At 58.3% G+C, this 24,975-nt stretch overlaps 1 protein-coding gene and 1 long non-coding RNA gene across 6 annotated transcripts; one reads left to right on the forward strand and one right to left on the reverse strand.

Annotated features, from left to right (window-relative positions):
* Nucleotides 1-995: 995 nt before the first annotated feature.
* On the forward strand, nt 996-22,744 carry RIMS3 (regulating synaptic membrane exocytosis 3). Of its 5 annotated transcripts, none has more exons than XM_064172734.1 (7): nt 996-1,496; nt 15,348-15,609; nt 18,492-18,633; nt 19,254-19,366; nt 19,639-19,740; nt 19,853-19,992; nt 20,955-22,744. In XM_064172734.1, the coding sequence occupies exons 1-7, from the start codon at nt 1,383-1,385 to the stop codon at nt 21,165-21,167; spliced, it is 1,086 nt and encodes a 361-aa protein (XP_064028804.1). In that variant the 5' UTR covers nt 996-1,382; the 3' UTR covers nt 21,168-22,744. The 5 variants fall into 5 exon arrangements, with proteins under 5 accessions (XP_064028804.1, XP_064028806.1, XP_064028805.1 ...); XM_064172736.1 differs by having other exon boundaries at nt 996-1,260; XM_064172737.1 differs by lacking the exon at nt 996-1,496 and adding an exon at nt 2,548-2,595.
* Nucleotides 6,249-8,963, reverse strand: LOC135190928 (uncharacterized). The gene is made up of 2 exons (XR_010308674.1): nt 8,819-8,963; nt 6,249-6,681 (listed from the first exon to the last, which is right to left on the reverse strand). It is a non-coding gene; the product is annotated as an uncharacterized LOC135190928 (long non-coding RNA).
* Nucleotides 22,745-24,975: the final 2,231 nt, after the last annotated feature.

Consider the following 24,975-nt stretch of genomic DNA (forward strand, 5'->3'; position numbering starts at 1 on the left):
GAATCCAGTTCGGAAACCATCTCCCTACTTCAGCAGCCTTTTATCCAAGTTTCCATATTTAGTTCTTTCAGCTATTCCTGCTCCTTCCACCAGCTTCTCCCTGCACAACAGGACCCACCACATCCCAGCTCTCCTCACCTCCTCCCCTCAACCCCCTCCAGCAGCCCTTGCAAGGGGAGTTAGTGTGACCCTGGGCAGCCTGAGCTGTGCCTTGGAGGCAGGGTGAGGAGTTGCTGTGACCCTGGGCAGCCTGAGCTGTGCCTTTGAGGCAGGGTGAGGAGTTGCTGTGACCCTGGGCAGCCTGAGCTGTGCCTTGGAGGCAGGGTGAGGAGTTGCTGTGACCCTGGGCAGCCTGAGCTGTGCCTTTGAGGCAGGATGAGGAGTTGCTGTGACCCTGGGCAGCCTGAGCTGTGCCTTTGAGGCAGGATGAGGAGTTGCTGTGACCCTGGGCAGCCTGAGCTGTGCCTTTGAGGCAGGGTGAGGAGTTGCTGTGACCCTGGGCAGCCTGAGCTGTGCCTTTGAGGCAGGGTGAGGAGTTGGTGTAGCCCTGGGCAGCCTGAGCTGTGCCTTTGAGGCAGGGTGAGGAGTTGCTGTGACCCTGGGCAGCCTGAGCTGTGCCTTTGAGGCAGGGTGAGGAGCTGCTGTGACCCTGGGCAGCCTGAGCTGTGCCTTTGAGGCAGGATGAGGAGTTGCTGTGACCCTGGGCAGCCTGGGCTGTGCCTTTGAGGCAGGATGAGGAGTTGCTGTGACCCTGGGCAGCCTGAGCTGTGCCTTGGAGGCAGGGTGAGGAGCTGCTGTGACCCTGGGCAGCCTGAGCTGTGCCTTTGAGGCAGGGTGAGGAGTCAATGCAAGGTGACCTTTGAGGGTCCCTTCCAGCCTGATACAACCTGCAAAGCATCTCCCCCACTCCCCATCCTCCCTGCTCTTTTGGATGCTTCTTAACCACCATCCCCCCTCCAAATCACCCCCTCAAACCCTGACCTGCTTAGGATGAAGCCAGCAGGGGCTCTGTCCGTGAGGTTCTTCACCGAGCAGGGGGTGCCAGCGGCAACCCTGGAGCCCAGGAGCTGATCCCGCTGGGATGCCCAAGGACTGGCATGACTTTAGGGAGGGACAGAGTTAAAGCTGGCGAAGGAGGGCTCCCTGCTGGCACGTGGCTCCGTGTCAGCCGCGGTGTGCAAAGCTCTGGAGGAATTTACCATGAGGGAGAGGAGAGAGGCAGCTTAGAGAGAAATTAGTGTTTGTGTGCGGGGAGCCAAGGTGAGTCCAAGGGCAGCGCCGGACCCGCGGCTCTGCCCTGCTCAACTTTCGTCTTCGGGAAAGAGCCAAGGACCGAGAAGTTGTTCCCTTCCTTGGTCCCTGTCCACCCCAGGAGGGCCAAGATGACGCTCCAGCAGCAGCCAAAAGGGATCGGAGCCGGGAGGGGTTATGTGTTCCCCGAGGAGCAGGGACAGCGACCACCCAAGCTGAGCCGGGACAGGCTGGAAGCGCTTCAGGTCTGGCTGGAGGCTCCCACTGGGGTGGGGCGGAGGGGGGGCTGGCTGATGGCTGTGGGGTCTGGCTGGTGAGCCCTGGGGTCCAGGAAGCGATTCTTGGGGTCCAGGTGGTAATAGGAGGTTCTGGCCAGCAGCTCTTGGGGTGCAGCTGATGGGAGGAGGGTCAGGTTGGCAGCTCTGGTTCCGCTGGTGGGTGCAGGGTCTGGTTGGTGGCTCTTTGGGGGTCTGCTTGATGATTCTTGGGGTCCAGGTGGTAATAGGAGGTTCTGGCCAGCAGCTCTTGGGGTGCAGCTGATGGGAGGAGGGTCAGGTTGGCAGCTCTGGTTCCGCTGGTGGGTGCAGGGTCTGGTTGGTGGCTCTTTGGGGGTCTGCTTGATGATTCTTGGGGTCCAGGTGGTAATAGGAGGTTCTGGCCAGCAGCTCTTGGGGTGCAGCTGATGGGAGGAGGGTCAGGTTGGCAGCTCTGGTTCAGCTGGTGGGTGCAGGGTCTGGTTGATGGCTCTTTGGGGGTCTGCTTGATGATTCTTGGGGTCCAGGTGGTAACAGGAGGTTCTGGCCAGCAGCTCTTGGGGTGCAGCTGATGGGAGGAGGGTCAGGTTGGCAGCTCTGGTTCTGCTGGTGGGTGCAGGGTCTGGTTGGTGGCTCTTTGGGGGTCTGCTTGATGATTCTTGGGGTCCAGTTTTATGGGCACAGAGTGCTGCTGGTGGCTCTTGGTGTCTGCCTGCTGTTCAGTCCAGCTGGGGGGGGGTTTGGGGTCCAGTTGATGCGTGTAGGGTGCAGCTGGTGGCTTTTGGGGGTTGGTTTGGTGGGCGTAGGGGGTCAAGCACAGAGCCTGTTGGGGTCCAGCTGATGGATGTAGGATCCAGCTGGTGGCATGCGAGGTCTGCCTGGCAGGTGCAGGGTGCAGCAGGCAGGGGGGCACTTGGCAGCCCCGGGTTAGCCGCTCGGTATAGGGGTGCCAAGTGGGGGGGGTGTGAATTACCGGCCCCTCACCGCAGCAAGCCGGGGCCGGGGCTCCCCCCGCCCGCCGCTCCCAGCAGCCCGCCGGGGCCGAGGGGAGGAGCGGGCACGGGCGGCGGCAGCGGCGGCAGCGGCGGCGGTGAGTGCCCGCGGCGGCGGAACGGGGTGGGGCGCTCCCGGCAGCCCAGGACGGCAACGGCTTCGGTCCCCGCGGCCACCAGAGCCGCACCTGCCCCGGAGCATCATCCCGGCGGCGGTGGGAGCGGAGAGGTGTCGGGGATTTGGGGCGGGGGGGGGAGGGGAGTGGGCTCTGTGGGGGTGCTGGAGATTTTGGGGGATGCCTGTCACGGGTACGGTACCGGGCCGGAGCGGGATGGACGCTCCGGTAGCAGCGAAAACGGCAGGGTACCAGGGGTCCTGCCCCGCGGCGGGACAGCCCCGGGGCTCCCTCTGCACCCCACGGCTGCCAACGAAGTGCGCCTGGCACCCCCTAAACCATATCGCTTTAAACCTCATCCCTGGGGCTGTGCTTCCCCCATCTCCGGCGGGATCGCCGGTTGGGCGCTACCGGGGCCGGTTTACCGGAGCCTTCCCCGGCTCTCCGGGCAGCGTCTGCCAGCCAGCGGGCTCGGGCACGGGAGCTCTTTTCCCCTGCCATCCATCATGCCCGCTGAAAGCCCTTTGACGTCAAGCCCGTCCCGTACGCGCCGGTCCCCTGCTGCTGGGGAAACTGGGGTAGGGACTGGTGCAAGTGTGGGGGGCGTGGGGGAGGGTCCTGCGTGGGGAAGAACTCGACTTGTGGCCTCCTCTAACGCTCAGCCCTCCCCAGCACCTCCAGCCTCTGCTTCAGCCGCGGCTTGGGCTCTGCTCGCTCCAGGAAGCCTGCCCCGGGGGGGCAGAGCGAGTGCCAGGGCTGGTGCCGTAGGGAAAAGCTGCGAAAGGGCTGGTGAGGAGGAGTGAAAAGCACGGCCCGGGGTGGGGAAGGCTCCGGCCCTGCTCCCCGTGTGCTTTAACTGGGGTCACGGTAAGTGGGGAGAAGCCCGAGGGCAGCGTGGGCACGGCTTGTACCCCACCACAGTGAGGAAGCACCCAAGTGGGCATGGGCCTGGCTGTCACTGTGTTGGCACCTCAAAGCAGTCCCTAGTGCCAGGGCCGGTGCGTGGGTGCCCACGCTGAGCTGCGGGGTTGTCCCCGCGAGAAGGGGGGGGCTGTGCCAGGCTGTGTGTCGGGCAGTGCCCACCCCTGAGGGTCTGGGATGCGCTGCCAGGGATCTCTTAAGAGCTGGGCAAACCCAGGAGCTCCGGGCTGAATTGCATCACTTGGCCGTGCCCGTGGGGACCACCCCGTGGGGCCGCTGCTGCTCGTTTCATCAGCGAGCGGAGAGCAGGAGCTGCGCAGCCTCTCGGGCCGCAGGCGTGGGGGTGGGATTCGCTCCCAGCACAGACCCAGCGAGCTCAGGACCATTCCTGTGCTGCAGCAGGAGGGGCTGGCACAGCCCTGGCACAGCTGCGTCACGCAGCCCCTTCCCTGAGCCGCGCTGGGACTGCTCCTACACCTGGCACCTCCAGTCCCACTTTAGGCAGGTGCCCATTCGCTTCTGCATCACCACCTCCTGCCAGCCAAGCCCTTCCCTCGCCCTGGCTGGGTTCAAGGCCAGGTTGAACGAGGCCTTGAGCAGCTTAGGGTTGGAACTGGATGATCTTTAAGGTCCCTTCTGACCCAACTGATTCTCAGATTCTCCTGTGCTTGCCCATCCCTCCGGCAGAGCAAAGCTCCTTCTCCAACATCCCAGTGTGAGGGCAGGCTCCTGCTGCCCTCCCACATCTCAGCCCCATGCTCCTGGGCTCTCACTGCACCCCCATTTCATCCCCACTCTCACAGCATTGGGCACAACAACCTTTTTGGCATGAGATGGTGGCTCCTTGGTCTGCCCCTTAGACTCCAAGGCAAGGGACAGATTGTAGAATCAGGCAGGGTTGGGAGGGACCACAAGGAGCAGCCAGTGCCAACCCCCCTGCCATGCCCAGGGACACCCTACCCTAGAGCAGGCTGCACACAGCCTCAGCCAGCCTGGCCTCAAACACCTCCAGCCATGGAGCCTCAACCACCTCCCAGGGCAACCCCTTCCAGCCTCTCACCACTCTCCTGCTCAACAACTTCCTCCTCACCTCCAGCCTCACTCTCCCCACCTCCAGCTTTGCTCCATTCTCCCCAGTCCTGTCACTCCCTGACAGCCTCAAAAGTCCCTCCCCAGCTTTCTTGTTGCCCACTTCAGATCCTGGCAGGCCACAAGAAGGTCACCTGGGAGCCTCCTCTGCTCCAACCTGCACAGCCCCAACTCTCAATCTGTGCTCACAGCAGAGCTGCTGCAGCCCTCTGAGCATCCTCATGGCAAATCCTCACTGGCTTCTCCCCCTCTCTCCAGGTCCATTCCTCCCCCTACAGCTTCTGCTGCTCCTTGAGCTCAGCCAGGTTGACCCATGTGGGTCAGGCCCTCCGTGGGCTCCCTCCTGCCCTCCCTGTGGCACAGCTCTCTGGTCAGCAGCACCTCCATGCAAGAAGCACTTTCAGGTTATGAGAAAAAAAAAAACCCAAGCCAGCCTCATCCTCCTGCTTTTTAAATCCCAGGCCGTGGGCACCACCTCCTCCTTGCATCCATTTCAACCCACTTGAGAGGTTTTTGTCACAGCATCTCAAACAAGCTCCCTTGGGAAGGGCTTTTAAAGGGATTTAGCACAGGATTGACAGCCCTGCTGCCACCTCACCTCCTGCTTGCTGCCTTACAGGTTCAGGAGCTTCTCACCTGCTCTGGGATGTTGTGTTGGGTCATGGCAGAGCCTCTCCAAGCTCCTCATCCTTCCTTCAAAAGGGGCTTCACAGACAGAGGTCTCTCAGCCTGCAAAGAGAGGTGTAGAGTGCTGGGGGTTGGAAGGGACCTCTCGAGGTGATGGAGTCCAACCCCCTGCCAAAGCAGGGCCACCCAGGACAGGTCACACAGGAACACCTCCTGATGGGTCTTGAAAGCCTCCAGAGAAGGAGACTCCACAGCCTCTCTGGGCAGCCTGCCCCAGTGCATCTCTGAGTTGCTGGGTACTGGAATGTGAGAGGATTTGGCTTTCTTTTTACTCATCACCCCTGGCCCTGGCCAGGGCACCCATGCTCTGCTGGGGCTGTGTGAGTGCTGATGCCAGCCCAGGGTAGCTCTGCTGGGAGCAGCCCCTCCAGTGCCCAGCATCCTCCTGCTCTGCTGGGGCTGTGTGGGTGCTGATGCCAGCCCAGGGTAGCTCTTCTGGGAGCAGCCCCTCCAGTGCCCAACGTCCTCCTGCTTTGCTGGGGCTGTGTGGGTGCTGATGCCAGCCCAGGGTAGCTCTTCCGGGAGCAGCCTCTCCAGTGCCCAACGTCCTCCTGCTTTGCTGGGGCTGTGTGGGTGCTGATGCCAGCCCAGGGTAGCTCTGCTGGGAGCAGCCCCTCCAGTGCCCAGTGTCCTCCTGCTCTGCTGGAGCTGTGTGGGTGCTGATGCCAGCCCAGGGTAGCTCTTCTGGGAGCAGCCTCTCCAGTGCCCAACGTCCTCCTGCTTTGCTGGGGCTGTGTGGGTGCTGATGCCAGCCCAGGGTAGCTCTTCTGGGAGCAGCCTCTCCAGTGCCCAGCGTCCTCCTGCTCTGCTGGTGTTGCAGGTGCTGCTGCCCCAGCTTCTGTGTCCATGTTGGGTGGAGTGATGGGTGTTTGCTGCAAGCAGTGCCAGGCCCCTGCTGTTTCTTGGCATCTCTCTGGCTCCCAGAAGTCTTCCTACAGCAAGCAAGTTTTCTGCTGATGCCTTCAGGAGCTTGGCTCTGATAGTGCAGTCTTAGCACTTCAAAAGCAACTTTTTCTGCAGCCACTCTGCCTTACCCCAGCTCCTGCTGGGTTCTGGAGCAAACTGGGACCTGTGGGCTGGATGAGGCTGGGCAGAGCAGCTCAGACCCAGTCAGACAAGGCTTAAGCTGCTGGCACCAAGTCACAGAGCTGCTTTCACCATCTTGCTGCAGGATGCAGAGCTGAGGGCATCGTGGGGTGTGTGGGTTTGGTCATCCAGGCTGGAGCTGTGGGGCTGGTGGCTTGATCCTGGGGGGCACAACATGAGGCTGTAGTGCTGGGCATCTGTTGGCAGGCTTGAAGGACCGTGGGCAGGACATGGGCAGTGCTTAGATTTGAACCCATTGCTCTTGGTCCACGTGAGGTGGAGCTCCTGAAGCAGGGGAAGATACTTTTATAAGGGGTTGTAGTGGCTGGTTTGAAGCTGGGAGAGGGGAGGTTCAGAGTGGAGATGAGGAAGAAATTCTTCAGAGTGAGGCTGAGGAGACACTGGCACAGGTTGAAGGTGGTGAGACACTGGCACAGGTTGCCCAGGGAGGTTGTGGAGCACAGAAGCACCCAATGTGATCAAAGATCACATTAGGTGCTTCTGTGCTCCACAACCTCCCTGGAGGTGTTCAAGGCCAGGCTGGGATGAAGCCTTGAGCAACCTGAGCTGATGGGAGGTGCCCCTGCCCATGCCAGAAGGCTTGGAACTGCCTGATCTTTGAGGTCCCTTCCAACCCAAACCCATTCTGTGATTCTCTGATGTTTGCTAACGTAGAGAGAGGATGGGAAAGAGAAAAGGGAGAAGAGGGAGGGGAAGGCAAAGAAGAGGCTGTTGTGTTCTGGCCGCTGATGGTAAGAAATCAGCTGTGTTCTCTGCGAGAAGTGCAGCGCTGATAGGAGCAGCAGAAAGCCAGAGCTGATAGCAGCCCTTCCCCTGGAGGAAGCAGCTCCATGAAATATTGATGGGATCCACAAGACAGCAGCCGAGCGGCCGTGAGCTGCATTGCAGAGCTGGGAGCTGCGCGGTCGGGAAGGCAGCGACGGCAGCTAACGGGAAAGGCTCCTTCCCGAAAGGTTCCTTCCCTCAGCCCCAGCGGATCCCGACCAGCCCCAGGCGTGGTGCTGCAAAGCCTCAGCGCCAAGCAAAGGGGCTTGAGGAGGGACTTTTGACCTGGGTTTGTAAGGATAGGATGAGGGAGAAGGGATGGAAGATGCAAGAGGGGAGATTGAGAGTGGAGATGAGGAAGAAAGTCTTGGAGAGTGAGGATGGGGAGGCAGTGGCACAGGTTGAGGGTGGTGAGACACTGGCACAGGTTGCCCAGGGAGGTTGTGGAGCACAGAAGCACCCAATGTGATCTTTGATCACATTGGGTGCTTCTGTGCTCCACAACCTCCCTGGAGGTGTTCAGCACCAGCTTGGATGCAGCCTTGAGTGACCTGTTCTAGTGAGAGGTGTCCCTGCCCATGATGGGGGTGTTGGAACTGAGATGATCTTTAAGATCCCTTCCAACAGAAACCTTTCCATGAAGCCCTGGGGTAGCTTCTTACACCTTGACCCCTGCCTCTTGGTGGAACTGGCTCAATTTTGGGGGCTACATGGCTGCAGCATCACACTTAGCCACGGTGGCTACCATTCACCTGCTCATGCGTGTTCCCAGCCAGGTCCTGCTCCCTCCTGAGTTGCCCATCACAGCCAAAACCAGCACTGGGGTGCAGCCAAGGCAGAGCCACTGAGCTCTGCCCTGCAGGAGTCTGGTCTGGGGGATGAGACTTGATCATTAGAGTTCATAGATTCACAGAATGGGTTGAGTTGGAAGGGATCTGAAAGATCAACCAATTCCAACCCCCCCTGCCATAGGCAGGGACACCTCCTGCTAGAACAGGTCACTCAAGACCTCATCCATCCTGACCTTGAACACCTCCAGGGAGGGGCAGCCCCAACCTCTCTGGGCAAGCTGTTCCAGGGGATCACCATCCTCACTGTTGAGAACTTCTCCCTCATCTCCAGTCTCAGCCTCCCCTCTCCCAGCTTCAATCTCTTCCCCCTCACCCCATCCCTACAAACCCTTGCACAAAGTCCCTCCTCAGTTTTCTTGTGGCCCCCTTCAGCTACTGGAAGGAGTTCTCCCAGTGCTGGCCACCCTGCCAAGTGTCCTCATCCACTGGGCAGCTAACCCAGCAGGCTGGGCTGGCAGGAGCTGGCTGTCCCCCAGCTGCAGCCTCTCTGGGTGGCTTTTGCTCCTCTGATTCTTTTATGTTGCCAAGGAAACGCTGGGATCCAGCACAGATCTGATTTAACCGCGCGGCAGACGTCACGCAGGGACATGGGGAAAGGCTCAACGTGGTCAGGGCACTGCCACTGGGCTCCAGCCCTCCCCAAGGGGGCTCTAGCACAAAACCAGGCTGCCAGAGAGGGGCAGACTTGGGTGTCCCCCAGCTCCCACACCTCTCCCCCCACGCCCAGCCAAAGGTGGCTGTGGGAAGATGCTGTGGTGCTGCTTGTCCCTCCTGGAGATGGTTACCTGTCCTGGTGCTGCTGGGTGGATGCCATCTGCCAGGGGCATCACTTCTGCTGGAGCTCTGGCAGCAGGCTGGCTCCTGAAGGAGCCTGGCAGAGGAGTGAGCTTGGGCACAGCTGCGACTGCAGAAGATGTTCCAGAATGGGACTATTGCTGCTTCTGTCATTGCTGTGCAGGGCTGGGGGGGCTCCACTTGTCTCTTACTTTGGGTCCTACTCCTCTTCCCAGTCCCCCCTGCCCCTCCCCTCCATGCACAGGAGCAGTGTGGAGAAAAAGCACCCAGAGCAGAAAGGCAGTTCAGACCTGGCCCATGCCCAGGCTTGAGGAATGCCACCCCCTGCCCATCCCAGAAGAGAAGTGGTACCTTACTTGGGCTGCTGGAAGAGCTGTCTGTGAGAAGCCTTCCCTCAGCAGTGGCCACTGTCATCACCACTCCAGGGCTGTGCAGGGAGCTGAGCTCCTCACCCACACCGCAGCCACCAGCACCCCCCAGTCCTGGAGGACAGCCCCCAGCTGCCACAGACAAACTGGGAGGCATGGCCACAGCCCCCTGTGCCAGGGCACTGCCTACCCCAGCAGCTCCTGCTGCTGCTCTGTCTTTCTACCTGAAGAGCAGCTCCAACAACACACGGAGCAAGCTGAGCTCCGGTGCTTTATCCTCCTCCTTTGCACTCAAGCTCAGGCGCCTGGAGGCTCATCCAGAAGGAGCAGCACAGCAGGAGCTTGTCAGGAGGCTTGCCCCGAGATCCCTGAGCACAGCCCTGGTTTGGCTCCATCCAACCTTCTCCTCTCCGAGCTCCACTTTGCCTGCAAAGAGAGCACCTTGGGACCCGTCCTTTAATTTCCAGCCTTGCTTCCCGCGCAGGTGGAGCAGGAAGAGTTAATGCTGCACCTGCAGCTCGTTTCGGCAGGGAGGTAACTCCACAACCTGCCTGAGCTTAAACTCCAGTAGCTGGAGCTACCACCAACTTCTCAGCTCACCTGCAATGAATTCTATCTCTTGCTGGCCAATTAAATCGATATGAGCCACTGCCTGTCAAACCTGGAGCAATTAGCTCCAATTAAAGAGTTTTTGGGGAAATAAAGCCCTTCCTTCCTCCCTAACAGCTCAGGAGCTGTGCTGCTGCAGCTTGCCCTGCTCAGGGCTGGCTGGGTCACAGAGAGGCAGCTCTACCCAGCGTTTCTGTCCTCCCAAAGTGCTCATTTTAGGGCTTACCTGCTCCAGGTGTCAGCAGTTTGGCTTTTGGCCCAGGCAGGAGGCTGCCACCCTCCTGCAGGGGCTTCTCAAGCCCATCTGTCCCTGGGGACAACCACCTCGAGGGCTCTGGTGGAGCAGTTGGGTTCCCCAAACCCCTCTTGCTTCCTTCTTCAGCAGGGCAGCAACCCACTCAGCCCCACCGTGCTCATTTAGCACCCTCCTCCTTTTCCCCAGTGATGTTTCCCTCTCGTTTCCACCTCAAGCGGGTAGTTGGGACCAGGACTGCCTTGCAGCCTTGGGTTGCTCCTCTCCACACGCAGCCCCTGACACCAGGCTGTCACGGGCATGCACCCACGGAGGGGCTGTGCAGCCCCATCCCTTCCCTGGGGTCACTTATGACCCCCTCCCTCCCCAGCCATCCTCTGTGCCATCTTGCTCCCCATCTTTCCCAGCCCCATCATTCCCCAGCGAGTCTCTACCCAGCAGGGGCACAGCCTGGCACTGGGATGCCCCCAGCCCCCCTGAGATGCATCCCACCCTGCTGGACCACTCTGTCCCCGCTCGGGGCTGGGAGGAGAACTGGGTCAGCGACGTAACCATGGAGATGCTGAAGCAGCTCCAGCACAGCTCCGCTCTCCAGAACCTTTTAAAGACTAACCCGCCCCGGCACCCTCCGTCGCCTCCAGCCGGGGCTGGGGCTGGGGGGCTGAGCCTCCTCGGCGGGCAAAGCGAGGTGGGCACTGCCCAGTCCTCCTCCCTCAGCACCGGCCGGTAAGGGGCTCCTCTTTTCCTTTAGGGTAGCGGCGTCAGGAGGGCAGGGCTCGGCCCCAGCAGCCTCGGCAGGGCACGGAAAGGCAGGAGGGACCCCGGTTGGCTGCGGGTCTGCGCAGCGGGCACCGCGCCGGGCGCTGGCTGCCGAGCAGCCGGCGGGGGATGCTCCAGCCATGACAGCTCTGCTGGCGGCTCCGCTGCTGCCCGCTGCTTCCCTCCAGCCCATCCCGGCCCGGCGGGGTACTGGGGCTGGCTCGCTGGAGAACTTCTGGCAGCTCATGGTGGTGGTTATCGTTTCCCGGCGGTAAGCGTTGCCGGGGTTGGAGGAGGGGAGGGTTGGGGGCTGGGGGTGTCGTCCCCGAGCCCACGGAGCTCGGGGATGTGTTTGCATGGTAGGGAAGGAGGAGGCTTGCATGAAATCCAGTGGCTGGCTCGGAGGATCCTGGCGGTGTGCAGGCTGGAGGATAATAAAGCACGGAGAGGAGGGCGAAGGGAAAGCTGCTGCCATTCCCTGAATCCCTCAGTTGCTGCTGGAGAGAGAGAGCTGGAGGGGGGAGGGAGGCAGAGGGAACACCAGGGCTGGCTGAGGATGCGGTCATGGTGCCAAGGCTGGGCTGGTGGCACCAGCTCCAGCCAAGCTCATCTCAGCAGGCAGCACTCTCCTGTCCCCATCCAGCACTTCCCTGATATGTCCATCCAGCACCTCCCTGATATCCCTGTCCAGCATCCCCCTGGTGTCCCCATCCAGCATCCCCCTGATATCCCCATCCAGCAGCCCCCTGGTGTCCCCATCCAGCATCCCCCTGATATCCCTGTCCAGCATCCCCCTGGTGTCCCCATCCAGCATCCCCCTGATATCCCCATCCAGCATCCCCCTGGTGTCCCCATCCAGCATCCCCCTGGTGTCCCCATCCAGCATCCCCCTGGTGTCACCATCCAGCATCCCCCTGATATCCCCATCCAGCATCCCCCTGGTGTCTCCATCCAGCATCCCCCTGATATCCCCATCCAGCATCCCCCTGATATCCCTGTCCAACACGCCCCTGGTGTCCCCATCCAGCACCTGCTCTCTGCAGAGGCCAGGAGCAGATGGTGGCAAGAGCTGGGGGGTGAAATGATGGCCATGGTGAGGAAGAAGCCTTCTTTGGGCTGAGGAGCTTGCTCTCTGCTGCCTTTGCGGGGGATTATCCGTCTGTGTGTTGCACTGGAGCTGATCCCATTAGTGCTGTGCTCTCCTGATCTAATTTGCTCCCACCAGAGCCTGGTGGTGGCTGAAATGCAGGGAAAACAGCAGCAGGAGCCTTTTGTGTTCTCCTGGCTGGAGAAATCGTGGGCCTGGGGTGTGCCAGAGCCTGTCATGCTGTGGGGACAGGTCTGGGCTGGGCTCTCATGCAGAGGGATTTGTGTGCGTGGTTGAACATCAGGTTTGCAGGTGGGGAAACTGAGGCACAGGGAAGGAAAATGACTGAAAGTGCAGTTGGGGAAGCAGTTGGGACCCATTCCTTGTGGCAAAGGCTTCTCAAGAGAAATTCCAGGGAGTTTGGAACCTGGAGGGTGTCTGGAGAGTGGTGAGTGGCATCGGGAAAGGCTCAGCCCGAAGGTCTCAAAGCTCCTCATGGTAGTTGCTGTCTACAGCTCCCCGAGAGGAGGCTGGAGTGAGGTGGGTGTGGGGCTCCTGCCCCAGAGAGAGTCACAGAGTTGTTTCACTTGGAGAAACCCTCTAAGATCATTCAAGTAGTGAGAGGAGGAGAGGAGATGGCCTCAAGTTGCACCAGCAGAGGTTTAGCTTGGCCATGAGGAACAATTTCTTTGCTGCAGGAGTGGTCAGGGATTGGCACAGGCTGCCCAGGGAGGTGGTGGAGCCCTGGAGGGGTTCAAGAAAGCTGTGGCCTTGGGGGACATTTGTAGGTGGCCATGGGGGTGCTGGGCTGGTGCTTGGACTGGATGATCTCAGAGGACTTCTCCAACCTTCCTGATTGTAGAGTTTGGCCCCAAAGGACCCAGAGCAGCAGACCCTGAGGACAGCTCCTGCTGGCTGCTCTTGTCCATCTTGCTTCCCACTGCCCCATGGCCATGCTGAGCTGGCTCTGGCTGCAGGGTTGGTGCCCAGCCCGTGTTGATGGCTCTGTCTGAGGGGCCTGAGCCTTCCTGCAAGCATCTGTTGGCAGAGACCAACCCCCACCAAGTGCACCTGTGGACAGGAGGGGCAGGATGTGCTGTGGTCATGGTGCAGCCAAATGCCAGCAGCTGTGCTGAGGTCCTGCTCAGCAAGGGGTGGAGGAAGGTGGAAGCTGAGGGGAGAGGGGTGGGTGCCCCTGCCCTGTGGTCTCCTGAGGGAGCCTGGGCAGAGCCAGGGAGGGCACTACCACCCAGAGGGAACCGTGGGCTGGCTGCTGCTCTCAGGGGAGCTCACTAATGACATTAATGACATTAATGACTAATCACCCACTTGCCCCTGCTTGCATCTCTTCTGACATTGATAAATCCCTGAGGTCAGCCATGCTGGAGCCCAGCCCAAAGCTGCCATCAGGTCCCAACCCAGCTGTGCCCCTGTGAAGCTCCTTCCCCTGAGGACAACGGGCAGCAGGAGCCCCCTCCTCACCCCACTGCCATCTTCCCAGCCACAACTCACCCTTCCCTCTGTGCCCATTGCTTCTCCCTCTCCCTCTCTCCTGAAAGAGAAATATTTTTCCAGGCATGGCTCCATCCATTACCATAAAGTGGCTTCACTTGGCCTGGAGTTAATAATTCACCTTTCCTGGGCAGATGGATGCTGCCAGCCCACTGCCCTTTAAATATTCATGGAGAAGGGCTGGCAGCCACCTCCCAGGCTCCACTGCCAGCGAGCAGCCTGCTCCTTAGCACCCCCTGTGCGTCCTTGGGGGTCCCTCCAGGCACCAGCTGCTGCTGAGATGTCACAGCAGCAGCCCCCAGCAGCAGCCCAGTCTGCTTGGCTGGGCTGGGCTGGGGGGTCACATCCAGCCCCCGTGGGTGCAGCCATCTCCAGGTGGAGCAGGAGCATGCCTGGAGCTGCACGTAGGGATGCTGCAGGCAGGGCTTGGAGAAGGAGGTGTGTAGGAGGAACTTGGCTGGGAGCAATTTTGGACACCTTCAGCAGGTGTGGATGAGGCTGTCCCCAAGCCTTAGGGTCCTTCTTTGCTCCCAGGCTGGCTGGGTTGGTGACACACCAAACCCTCTGCCCACCTAACCCTCTGCCCACTGGTGGGTCTCTACCAGGGGGGCTGTGGAGTCTCCCTCTCTGGGGATATTCATAGAACCACAGAATCAGTCAGTCAGAGTTGGAAGGGACCACAAGGAGCAGCCAGTTCCAACCCCCCTGCCATACCCAGGGACACCCTACCCTAGAGCAGGCTGCACACAGCCTCAGCCAGCCTGGCCTCAAACACCTCCAGGGATGAGACTTCCACAACCTCCCTGGGCAACCCCTGCCAGGCTCTCACCACTCTCATGCTGAACAACTTCTTCCTAACATCCAGGCTGACTCTCCTCATTTCCAGCTTTGCTCCATCCCACCCCAGTTCTATCACTCCCTGACAGCCTAAAAAGTCCCTCCCCAGCTTTCTTGTAGCCCCCTTCAGATCCTGGAAGGCCACAAGAAGGTCACCTGGGAGCCTTCTCCTCTCCAGCCCCAACTCCCTCAGTCTCTCCTCACAGCAGAGCAGCTCCAGCCCTCTGCTCATCTTCGTGGCCCTGCTCTGGACATGCTCCAGCACCTCCACATCCCTCTTGCAGTAGTAGCTCCAGCACTGGACGCAGTGCTCCAGGTGTGGTCTCAGCAGTGCAGAGCAGAGGGGCAGGATCACTTCCCTCACCCTGCTGCCCACACTGCTCCTCCTGCAGCCAGGCTCTGGTTGGCTCCTGGATATGTTCCTGTGCACTCTGGTATAGATGATCCTGCTCTGGCTGGGGTGGGGGTGGTGGTGTGGATGAGCTTTCCAGCCCCTGACACAACTCAGTGACACGAGGGGTCGGTGCCCTTAACCCATCCCTTCGACCCCTTCCCGTGACACGAGGGATCGGTGCCTTTAACCCATCCCTTCAGCATCTTCCCGTGACACGAGGGATCGGTGCCCTTAACCCATCCCTTCGGCATCTTCCCGTGACACGAGGGATCGGTGCCTTTAACCCATCCCTTCGGCATCTTCCCGTGACACGAGGGGTCGGTGCCTTTAACCCATCCCTTCAGCATCTTCCCGTGACACGAGGGATCGGTGCCTTTAACCCATCCCTTCGGCATCTTCCCGTGACACGAGGGATCGGTGCCCTTAACCCATCCCTTCGACCCCTTCCCGTGACACGAGGGATCGGTGCCCTTAACCCATCCCTTCGACCCCTTCCCGTGACACGAGGGATCGGTGCCCTTAACCCATCCCTTCGACCCCTTCCCGTGACACGAGGGATCGGTGCCCTTAACCCATCCCTTCGACCCCTTCCCGTGACACGAGGGATCGGTGCCTTTAACCCATCCCTTCGACCCCTTCCCGTGACACGAGGGATCGGTGCCTTTAACTCACCCCTTCGGCTTCTTCCTCCCCCGCGCAGCTGATCCCAGGCGGCAGAGCCGGGGCCGAGGAGCTGCTGACCATGCTGAACGGGGAGGCAGGCTCCTCGGCGGGCAGGAATGTCATCCGCAGCTCCAGCATCAGCGGCGAGATGTACAGCCTGGAGAAGAGCGCCCGCGGCAGCGCCGACTCCGTCGCCCTCGGCGCCAGCAAGAAGCGGCGCTCCAGCCTGGGTGCCAAGATGGTAGCCATCGTGGGCTTGTCCCAGTGGAGCAGGAGCACCTTGCAGCTCAACCAGACCGGTGAGCCCCTGCCCGACGCCGTTTCCAGCTCTTGGGTTGCTGGAGACGACCTCCAGGAAGGCTGAGGAGGGGCTGGTTTAGAAGGGTTGGCGGTGATAGGGCAGGGGGAGATGGCTTGGGAGTGGAGCAGGGAAGAGTTAGGTTGGAATGGAATGGAGTAGAGTAGAGTAGACAGGACTGGAATGAAATGGAATGGAATAGAGTAGAACAGAATGGAATTGAGTGGAATAGAATGGAACAGAGTAGAGTAGAATGGAATGGATTGGGATAGAATAGAGTAGAATAGAACAGAGTAGAGTAGAGTGGAATGGAATGGAATGAAATAGAATAGAGTAGAGTAGAATGGAATGGATTGGGATAGAATAGAGTAGAATAGAACAGAGTAGAGTGGAATGGAATGAAATAGAATAGAGTAGAATGGAATGGATTGGAATAGAATGGAATGAAATAGAATAGAGTAGAATGGAATGGATTGGAATAGAATGGAACAGAGTAGAATAGTACAGAGTAGAGTGGAATGGAATGAAATAGAATGGAATAGAACAGAGTAGAATGGAACAGATTGGAATAGAATAGAACAGAGTAGAGTATAATGGGATGGAATGAAGTAGAATGGAATGGATTGGAATAGAACAGAACAGAGTAGAATGGAATGGAATGAAATAGAATGGAATAGAACAGAGTAGAATGGAACAGATTGGAATAGAATAGAACAGAGTAGAGTAGAATGGAATGGATTGGGATAGAATAGAGTAGAATAGAACAGAGTAGAGTAGAGTGGAATGGAATGAAGTAGAATGGAATAGAGTAGAATGGAATGGATTGGAATAGAATGGAACAGAGTAGAATAGTACAGAGTAGAGTGGAATGGAATGAAATAGAATGGAATAGAGTAGAATGGAATGGATTGGGATAGAATAGAATGGAATAGAATAGAGTAGAATGGAACAGATTGGAATAGAATAGAACAGAGAAGAGTAGAATGGGATGGAATGAAATAGAATGGAATAGAGTAGAACAGAGTGTAGTAGAATGGCCCCCAAAGCCATAGACACACCCAAAAAGCCCCCCCACCCCACCCCAAGCCATGTTCTAGCTGCTATTGTGTTGATGGAGACACCCAAAAATGCCCCCCCAAACCCCCCTCCCCCCCATCACAGTGATGCTTCCCTGGGTGCCAAACCCTTTGGCAGACCTAAGGAGGGAGCACTGCTGGAGCTGTGCCTGCGTTGGGGGTCTGGGCTCAATGTGTCCTCTGCAAAGGGCCAGTCCCAGCTGCAGGCAGGGAGGGAGCTGGGAGAGAGGATTTGTTAACTGCTCTGGCTCTGGGAAATATTTGGCTGCTTAAAAATAGCTTCTGAAAGGGCAGGGGAAGCAAAAAAGCTCATTTCAGAGCCACCTTTCCCTCTATTTACTGCTTTTTATTTGGCATCTTGTTGGCATTTCGTGGCTGGGGAGAGGTTCTGCAAAGAGAGGAGGTCGCCTGGAGCCCTCCAGCCCTGCTTGTCCCAAGGGGGTCTCTTTATCCCCCTAAAGAGGTCCATCTCTGCCTGTCCCAAGGGGGTCTCTTATCCCCCTAAAGAGGTCCAGCCCTGCCTAGCCAAGGGAGTCTCTTTATCCCCCTGAAGAGGTCCAGCTCTGCCTGTCCCAAGAGGGTCTCCTTATCCCCCTGAAGGGGTCCAGCCCTGCCTGTCCCAAGAGGGTCTCATTATCCCCCTAAAGAGGTCCAGCCCTGCCTGTCCCAAGGGGGTCTCCTTATCCCCCTAAAGGGGTCCAGCCCTGCCTGTCCCAAGGGATCTCTTTATCCCCCTACAGAGGTCCAGCTCTGCCTGTCCCAAGGGATCTCTTTATCCCCCTAAAGAGGTCCAGCCCTGCCTGTCCCAAGGGGGTCTCCTTATCCCCCTAAAGGGGTCCAGCCCTGCCTGTCCCAAGGGATCTCTTTATCCCCCTAAAGAGGTCCAGCCCTGCCTGTCCCAAGGGATCTCTTTATCCCCCTAAAGAGGTCCAGCCCTGCCTGTCCCAAGGGGGTCTCTTTATCCCCCTAAAGAGGTCCAGCCCTGCCTGTCCCAAGGGATCTCTTTATCCCCCTAAAAAGGTCCAGCCCTGCCTGTCCCAAGGAGGTCTCCTTATCCTGACTGGGGGATGGCAGGACCAGGACCCTCCTCCCTGCAGTGCCCTGGGTGGGGGCTGCCAGCAGCAGGGAAATGACTCCATGGGGACAGCCCCAAATTAGCAGAACAAACCTGAGTCCCCCAGGAGCAGCCAGGGCTCGGTGCCCACACACGCAGGCTCTTGCAGCAGGAGCAGGGCTGACAGTGATGCCAGGGCTACCAGCAGTGCCAGGGCTGCCAGTGCTGCCAGGGGTAGATGCTTGTGCCACACTCCTCCTTCTGCCATCTGCCACCACCTGGGACACGTGGCAGTGGGGACAATATGGAGAAAGGGGACAAGCAGTCAGTGTTGGGGCCATGCCCAGCCCCTGTGGCATGGGGACATGGCACATGGTCTTGAGGCCCTGGGTATTTAGGGGGCTGAGATGGTCTCAGCATGTTGGAGAGATGGCTGAGGTGCCAGTGGGGCATGATGGCATCGCTGCTGGGCGAGGGCTGTGGGGATATGGAAGGGGGGGTAAGAGCAGCCCATGGCTCTCCAGCGTGGTGTGTGTGGCACTGGGGCACGTACCCGTGTGGGGTCCTGCAGGATTTCAGGTGGCATAAACCAGACTGGTACCAGAGGAGGGCAGGGAGCAGCATCTCGAGAGGCTCCAGCCGTGCAGGGCCCCCCGGATCTGCCAGCTGGTTTGGTGCCAGTCCCACAGGAGGGTCTGGGGGGAGGGGGGCACCGAGAGCTTCCCAGGCTCAATCCCCAACTTTGGCTTCCAGAGGGCGGCCCCAAAAAGCTGCGCAGCACCATCCGGCGGAGCACAGAGACTGGCATCGCGGTGGAGATGAGGACCAGGGTGACTCGGCAGGGCAGCCGCGAGTCCACCGACGGCAGCACCAACAGCAACAGCTCCGACGGCACGTAAGGGACCTTGGCACCTCCCGGGGACACTGGGCACACGCACAGGGGGCCAGCCCCTTCTCCCTCTTCCCCCTTCTCCTCTCCCCCCTTCCCCTCTCCCTTTCTCCCTTTCTCCCTCTTCCCCCTTCTCCTCTCCCCCCTTCCCCTCTCCCTTTCTCCCCTTCTCCTCTTCCCCTTCCCCTCTCCCTTTCCCCCCTTCACATTTCCCCCTTCCCTGTCTTCCCCCTTCACCTTTCCCCCTCTCCCCTCTCTCCCTTTCCCCCTCTCCTCTCTCTCCCTTTCCCCCTCTCTCCCTTTCCCCCTTTCCCCCTCTCCCCTCTCTCCTTCCCCCCTCTCCCCTCTCTCCCTTTCCCCTCTCCCCTCTCTCCTTTTCCCCCTCTCCCCTCTCCCCTCTCTCCCTTTCTCCTCTCCCCTCTCCCTTCCCTTCCCCCTGGGGTTTATGTGGGACCATCAAGACCAGATCCTTTTGCTGTGGGACTGGGACACAGGACAGGGGACGGGAGCTGGGATGGGATCCCCTGGGAGCTGGTGGCACCCTCCAGAGTGCTCCTGAGGGATCCCAGTGTGTCCAGAGCAGCCTGATGCTGCTCCACAGAAGCCTTTTGCTCTCCCCACTGCAGGTTCATCTTCCCCACCACCCGGCTGGGGCCTGAGAGCCAATTCAGTGACTTCCTGGACGGGCTGGGGCCAGGCCAGTTGGTTGGGAGGCAGACCTTGGCCACCCCTCCCATGGGTGAGTGCTGGTGGAGGGTGTGTGGGGGATGCCAAAGCCAGCCCCGCAGAGCAAGGGCTGCATCAGGCTTGGCATGGGGCTGGGCAGGGCAAGAGGATGCTCCCGGGGGAGGGGAAGGGCTGCACTGGGGGGCAAGTGGTTGTTACTGGTTCTGGCCAGCAGGCTTGGTGCCTCGGTGCTGGCTTGGTGCCCAGGTGGGTGCATGTGGTACCAGAGGGAGGTGGCCAGCAGGGAGGGTGCTGAGCCTGTCTCATCCCTTCCCCCCCCCCAAGGTGATGTCCACGTGGGCATGGCTGAGCGGAACGGGCAGCTGGAGGTGGAGGTGATCCAGGCCAGGGGACTGATCCCAAAGATGGGTTCCAAGTACATCCCTGGTAGGTGGTTGGGAAGAGAAAGGGAGTTGGGGGTGGAGGAGGGGGTGATGGGGTTGGGATGCTGTGCTGGGACCCCCCCAGAGCCTGCTCCCAGTCCTGCTTTCCAACGCAGCCACCTACGTCAAAGTCTACCTGCTGGAGAACGGCGTCTGCCTGGCCAAGAAGAAGACCAAGGTGGTGAAGAAAACCTGTGACCCCTCCTACCAGCAGCCTCTGCTCTTCGAGGAGAGTCCCCAGGGCAAAGTCCTGCAGGTGACAAACTCCCCACACAGGCACCTGGCCACAGGGAGGGGTTAGAGCACCAAGGAGCATGGTTTGGTGGCTCTTCTCTCTAGTGTCAGGTGATAGGAGAGGAACGAGCCTGGAATTCCAGCAGGGGAGGGTTGGGTTGGGCTGAAAGAACAATTCCTTTGCTGCAAGAGTGGTCAGGGATTGGCACAGGCTGCCCAGGGTGGTGGTGGAGTCCCCATCTCTGGAGGTGTTCAAGAAACCTGTGGCCATGGCACTTTAGATCATGGTTTAGTGGCCCTGGTGGGGTCTCCGTGGTCTTAGTCCCCATCTCTGGAGGTGTTCAAGAGACCTTTGGCCATGGCAGCTGGGGACAAGGTTTAGTGGCCTTGGTGGGGACTCCATGACCTTAGTCCCTATCTCTGGAGGTGTTCAAGAGACCTTTGGCCATGGCAGCTGGGGACAAGGTTTAGTAGCCCTGGTGGGGACTCCATGACCTTAGTCCCTATCTCTGGAGGTGTTCAAGAGACCTTTGGCCATGGCAGCTGGGGACAAGGTTTAGTAGCCCTGGTGGGGACTCCATGACCTTAGTCCCTATCTCTGGAGGTGTTCAAGAGACCTTTGGCCATGGCAGCTGGGGACAAGGTTTAGTAGCCCTGGTGGGGACTCCATGACCTTAGTCCCTATCTCTGGAGGTGTTCAAGAGACCTTTGGCCATGGCAGCTGGGGACAAGGTTTAGTGGCCTTGGTGGGGACTCCATGATCTTTTCTAACCCAAACCATTCCATGGTGGTGTTGGGTTGATGGTTGGACTCCATGACCTTGAAGGCCTTTCCCAACCAAACCCCATTCTCTGACTCCGAGGACACAATGAGCAGTGTCCTCCTTGCCCCCAGCTCAGCAGCTCCTCTCTGCCCAAGTTCTCCTCCCAGAGCATCACGAAGTGAGCAGGACACAGCTCCCCCAACGCCTTCTCTGCCCCACAGGTGATTGTCTGGGGGGACTATGGGCGCATGGACCACAAATGCTTCATGGGCATGGCCCAGATCGTGCTGGAGGAGCTGGACCTGTCCAGCACCGTGGCTGGGTGGTACAAACTCTTCCCCACCTCCTCGCTGGCCGACTCCAGCATCGGACCTCTGACTCGCCGCCTCTCCCAGTCCTCCCTGGAGAGCTCCACCAGCCCTTCCTGCCCCTAGGCAGCTTGGTGGGAGAGGCCTGGAGGGGCAAGGAGACATCCTGACCTCCCACAACTGCTCGTGGATGGTTGTAAATATCCCATTTTTGGTTGGTTGCTTTTTTCCCCCCTTCTTCCCACTCGGTTTTGTTCTCCGATCTCCTTCCCGAAGCAAACCTGCTCTCCACCTGCTCCTCCCCGAGGAGCAAGGGCCCAGGAGCTCTGAGACAGGAGGAAGGAGAAGCAAGAAACCCTCCCCCCAGAGTGAGGCAGACCAGGGGCTGCGACTGCCAACCCACCCCAAGACTGTTAGCGCAGCTCACCCCAGCGTCCCGGCAGCGAGGAACCACCAAGCTTCTCTCCTGAGGTCTGGCAGCATCTTCAGCTGAGTCACCCAACACTGCTGCAAGCAACACCTCCAGCAGGTTCCTTCTCCTCCCACTCCACTTGGTTTCCTTGCTTCTCCTGACCACCTGGGGTAGGAGCATCTTGTCCTGATCACTCCAAGCACTGCTGGAAGCAACACCTTGAGATTTCTTCTTCCAGTTGGTTTCCTTCCCTCTCCTCATCACCTGGATGCTCCTGCCCTGATCGGTCCAAGCACCACTGGAAGCAACACCTTGAGGAGGTTTCTTCTTCCAGTTGGTTTCCTTCCCTCTCCTCATCACCTGGATGCTCCTGCCCTGATCGGTCCAGGCACCACTGGAAGCAACACCTTGAGGAGGTTTCTTCTCCCAGTTGGCTTCCTTCCCTCTCCTCATCACCTGGGGCAGGAACACCCTGCCCTGATCACTTCAAGCACTGATGGAAGCAACACCTTGAGGAGGTTTCTTCTTCCAGTTGGTTCCCTTCCTTCTCCTGACCATCTGGATGCTCCTGCCCTGATCACTCTGAGCACCACTGGAAGCAACACCTTGAGGAGGTTTCTTCTTCCTCCAGTTGGTTTCCTTCCTTCTTCTGACCACCTGGATGCTCCTGCCCTGATCACTCCGAGCACCACTGGAAGCAACACCTTGAGGAGGTTTCTTCTTCCTCCAGTTGGTTTCCTTTCTTCTTCTGACCACCTGGATGCTCCTGCCCTGATCACTCCGAGCACCACTGGAAGCAACACCTCGAGGAGGTTTCTTCTCCTTCCAGTTGATTTCTTTGCCTCTGAGGGAAAGGCAAAGCTCTTCAAACAGAAACCTCAGAAGAGAGCAACCCAACTTAACCCAACTCAATCCAACCCAACCCAACCCAACTCAACCTGACTCAACCCAACTCACCCCAACCCAACTCAAGTCAACCCAACCTGACTCAACCCAACACAACCCAACTCAATGCAACTCAACTCAACCCTACACAACTCAACCCATCCCAACCCAACTCAACCCAACTCAACTCAACCCAACCCAACCCTCTTTTTGGTTGCCCAGGAATGTAGCATCTTCTCTTATGTAGCTTTGCCTCGTGCTAACAACACTCACTCTGCAATACCCAACAGACTCCGGCTTGCCCGGGACCATCTGCCAGGCACTTCCCGTTGGTTCCTTTCCTGACACAGCTCCTGCAGCTCTTCTGGTGGTCATTTTTGGGTGGTTGGTTGTGGTTTGGGTTTTTTTTTGGGGGGGGGGGTGGGGGATCATTTTCTTTCTTTTCTTTCTTGTTGGTTTGGTTCACCTTTGAGGATGATTTGGGGGTTGTGGTTTGGTTTCTTTTTGGGGGTAGCCTGTGAGCCAAAGTGAGAGGGAGCAGAAGGTACCTCACCTGCTCTTAGCTCTCCTCTCCTGGCTCACCACCCAACCCTGCTCTCTGGCTGGCCAAAAGGAGACCAAGGAGAGAAGCTCTGTTGGAAATTGGAGTTGGGAGAAGGTGACCCTAATGGAGAAGGGACAGTGTGGTGCTGGGTGATTGTCTGGCTCTACTGAGGGCCAGCTGGAGGGCTGGGAGACCTTCCTCGGGTCTGGGAAGATCTCCTCGGGTACCAGAGGCTCTCCTCAGGTCCTGGAGGCTCTCCTCAGGCCTGGGATGGTCTCTTTGGGTCCCAGAGGCTCTCCTCGGGTCTGGGATGATTTCCTTGGGTCCAGGATGATCTCTTCAGGTCCAAGAGGCTCTTCTTGGGTCTGGGATGATCTCCTGAGGTCCCAAAGGCTCTTCTCGGGTCTGGGATGATCTCCTCAGGTCTCAGAGGCTCTTCTTGGGTCTGGGATAATCTCCTCAGGTCTCAGAGGCTCTTCTTGGGTCTGGGATGATCTCCTCAGGTCTCAGAGGCTCTTCTTGGGTCTGGGATAATCTCCTCAGGTCCTAGATTCTCTCCTTGGGTCTGGGAGGCTCTCTTCACATCCAAGATGATCTCAGGTCTTGAAGGCTTGCCTCAGGTCTGGGATGATCTCAGGTCCAAGAGGCTTTCTTTAGGTCCTGGGGGCTCTTCCTGGTACTGGGAGGCTCTCCTTGGGACCAAGAGGTTCTCCTTGGGTCCTGGAAGCTCTCTTAGGGACTGAGAGGCTCTTTTTGGGTTCTGGAGGCTCTTCTTGGGACTGAGAGGTTCTTGTTGAGTCCTGGAGGTTCATGTTGAGTCCTGGAGGTTCTCCTTGGGACTGAGAGGTTCTCCTTGGGTTCTGGAGGCTCTCCTTGGGTCCTGGAGGTTTTTCTTGGAGCTGAGAGGTTCCCCTCGGGTTCTGGAGGCTTTTCTTGGGTTCCAGAGGCTTTCTTTGATACTTGAATTTCAAGTAGGGGCAGAGGCTTGGGCAGAGCCCACGGCAGGGTGCACCTTGCTCTAACTCTGACCTCGTTGGTACTCTACAGGGGAACATCTCAACAGCATCTCCTGCTGAGCTGGAATTCAGGGGACTCAGAGAGGTTAGGAACAAAGGACTCAATGCTTTGAATTTCTTATCAGGATTGATCATTGGTTTGGTTTAATTTTTTGGGGGGGGGAGGTTTGGTTTCTTTGTATGTTTTGGTTTGTTTTGTGTTCCAAAGCAGCATTTTTTGGGGCTGTTCCCCCATCCCCCACTGCTCCCAGCCTGAGGAAGGGACCAATTCTTGTAGCAAACCCTGCAAGTTCCAGAAGCTTTTATTGTTATTATGAATCCATTTTTTTTTTTTGGGGGGGGGGGGGGGCTTGTTGAAGGTGCCTAAATGATATAAAAAACAAAACAAAACAAAAAGCAAAACACACACACAAAAAAAAAAACCCAACAGAAAAAAAAAGAACCACAAATGGCTGAAATTTACTCAGGGGAGACACCACTAAAAACTCTGATTGCTTCAGCTAGACTGAGAGCTCCTACACTTCACACCCACTGACTGGCCTGAAGGATCAGCTGCCAAAGGAGAGATGTAAGGAGCAAACCTGACCACAACAAAGCCAAGACAGCAAGGACAGAGAAGATGGATGGAAGGAGGGAGGGATGGAAGTAAAGAGGAGCAGTTGTGGAGGCTGCAAGAGGACAAAAGGTTAAAGGGGATTTTTTTTTCCCGACCAGATGGCTCTGACCTTCAGTCTTTAACACAAATCAACCCCGCAGCACAGCTGGGATCCTTCCTCCCTCCCTCTCTACCTCCTTCCCTCCCTATCTTCCTTCCTTTCTCCCTTCCTTCCTCTCTCCCTTTCTCTCTTCCTCCCTTCCTTCCTCTTTCTTCCTTTCTTTCTCTCTTCCTTCCTTTCTCTCTCTCTCTTCCTTTCTTCCTTTCTTTCTCTTTCTTCATTTTTTTATGCTCCCTTTCTTTCTCTTTCTTTCTGTCTTTGTCTCTCTTCCTTTCTTTCTCTTTCTCTCTCTCTTTCTTCCTTCTCTTTTTCTCTTTCTTCTTTCTCTTTTTCTTCCTTTCTTTTTCTCTCTCCTCCTTTC

This window comes from Pogoniulus pusillus, chromosome 37 (assembly GCF_015220805.1).
Source record: "Pogoniulus pusillus isolate bPogPus1 chromosome 37, bPogPus1.pri, whole genome shotgun sequence".
In the NCBI taxonomy this organism is placed as follows: Eukaryota; Metazoa; Chordata; class Aves; order Piciformes; family Lybiidae; genus Pogoniulus; species Pogoniulus pusillus.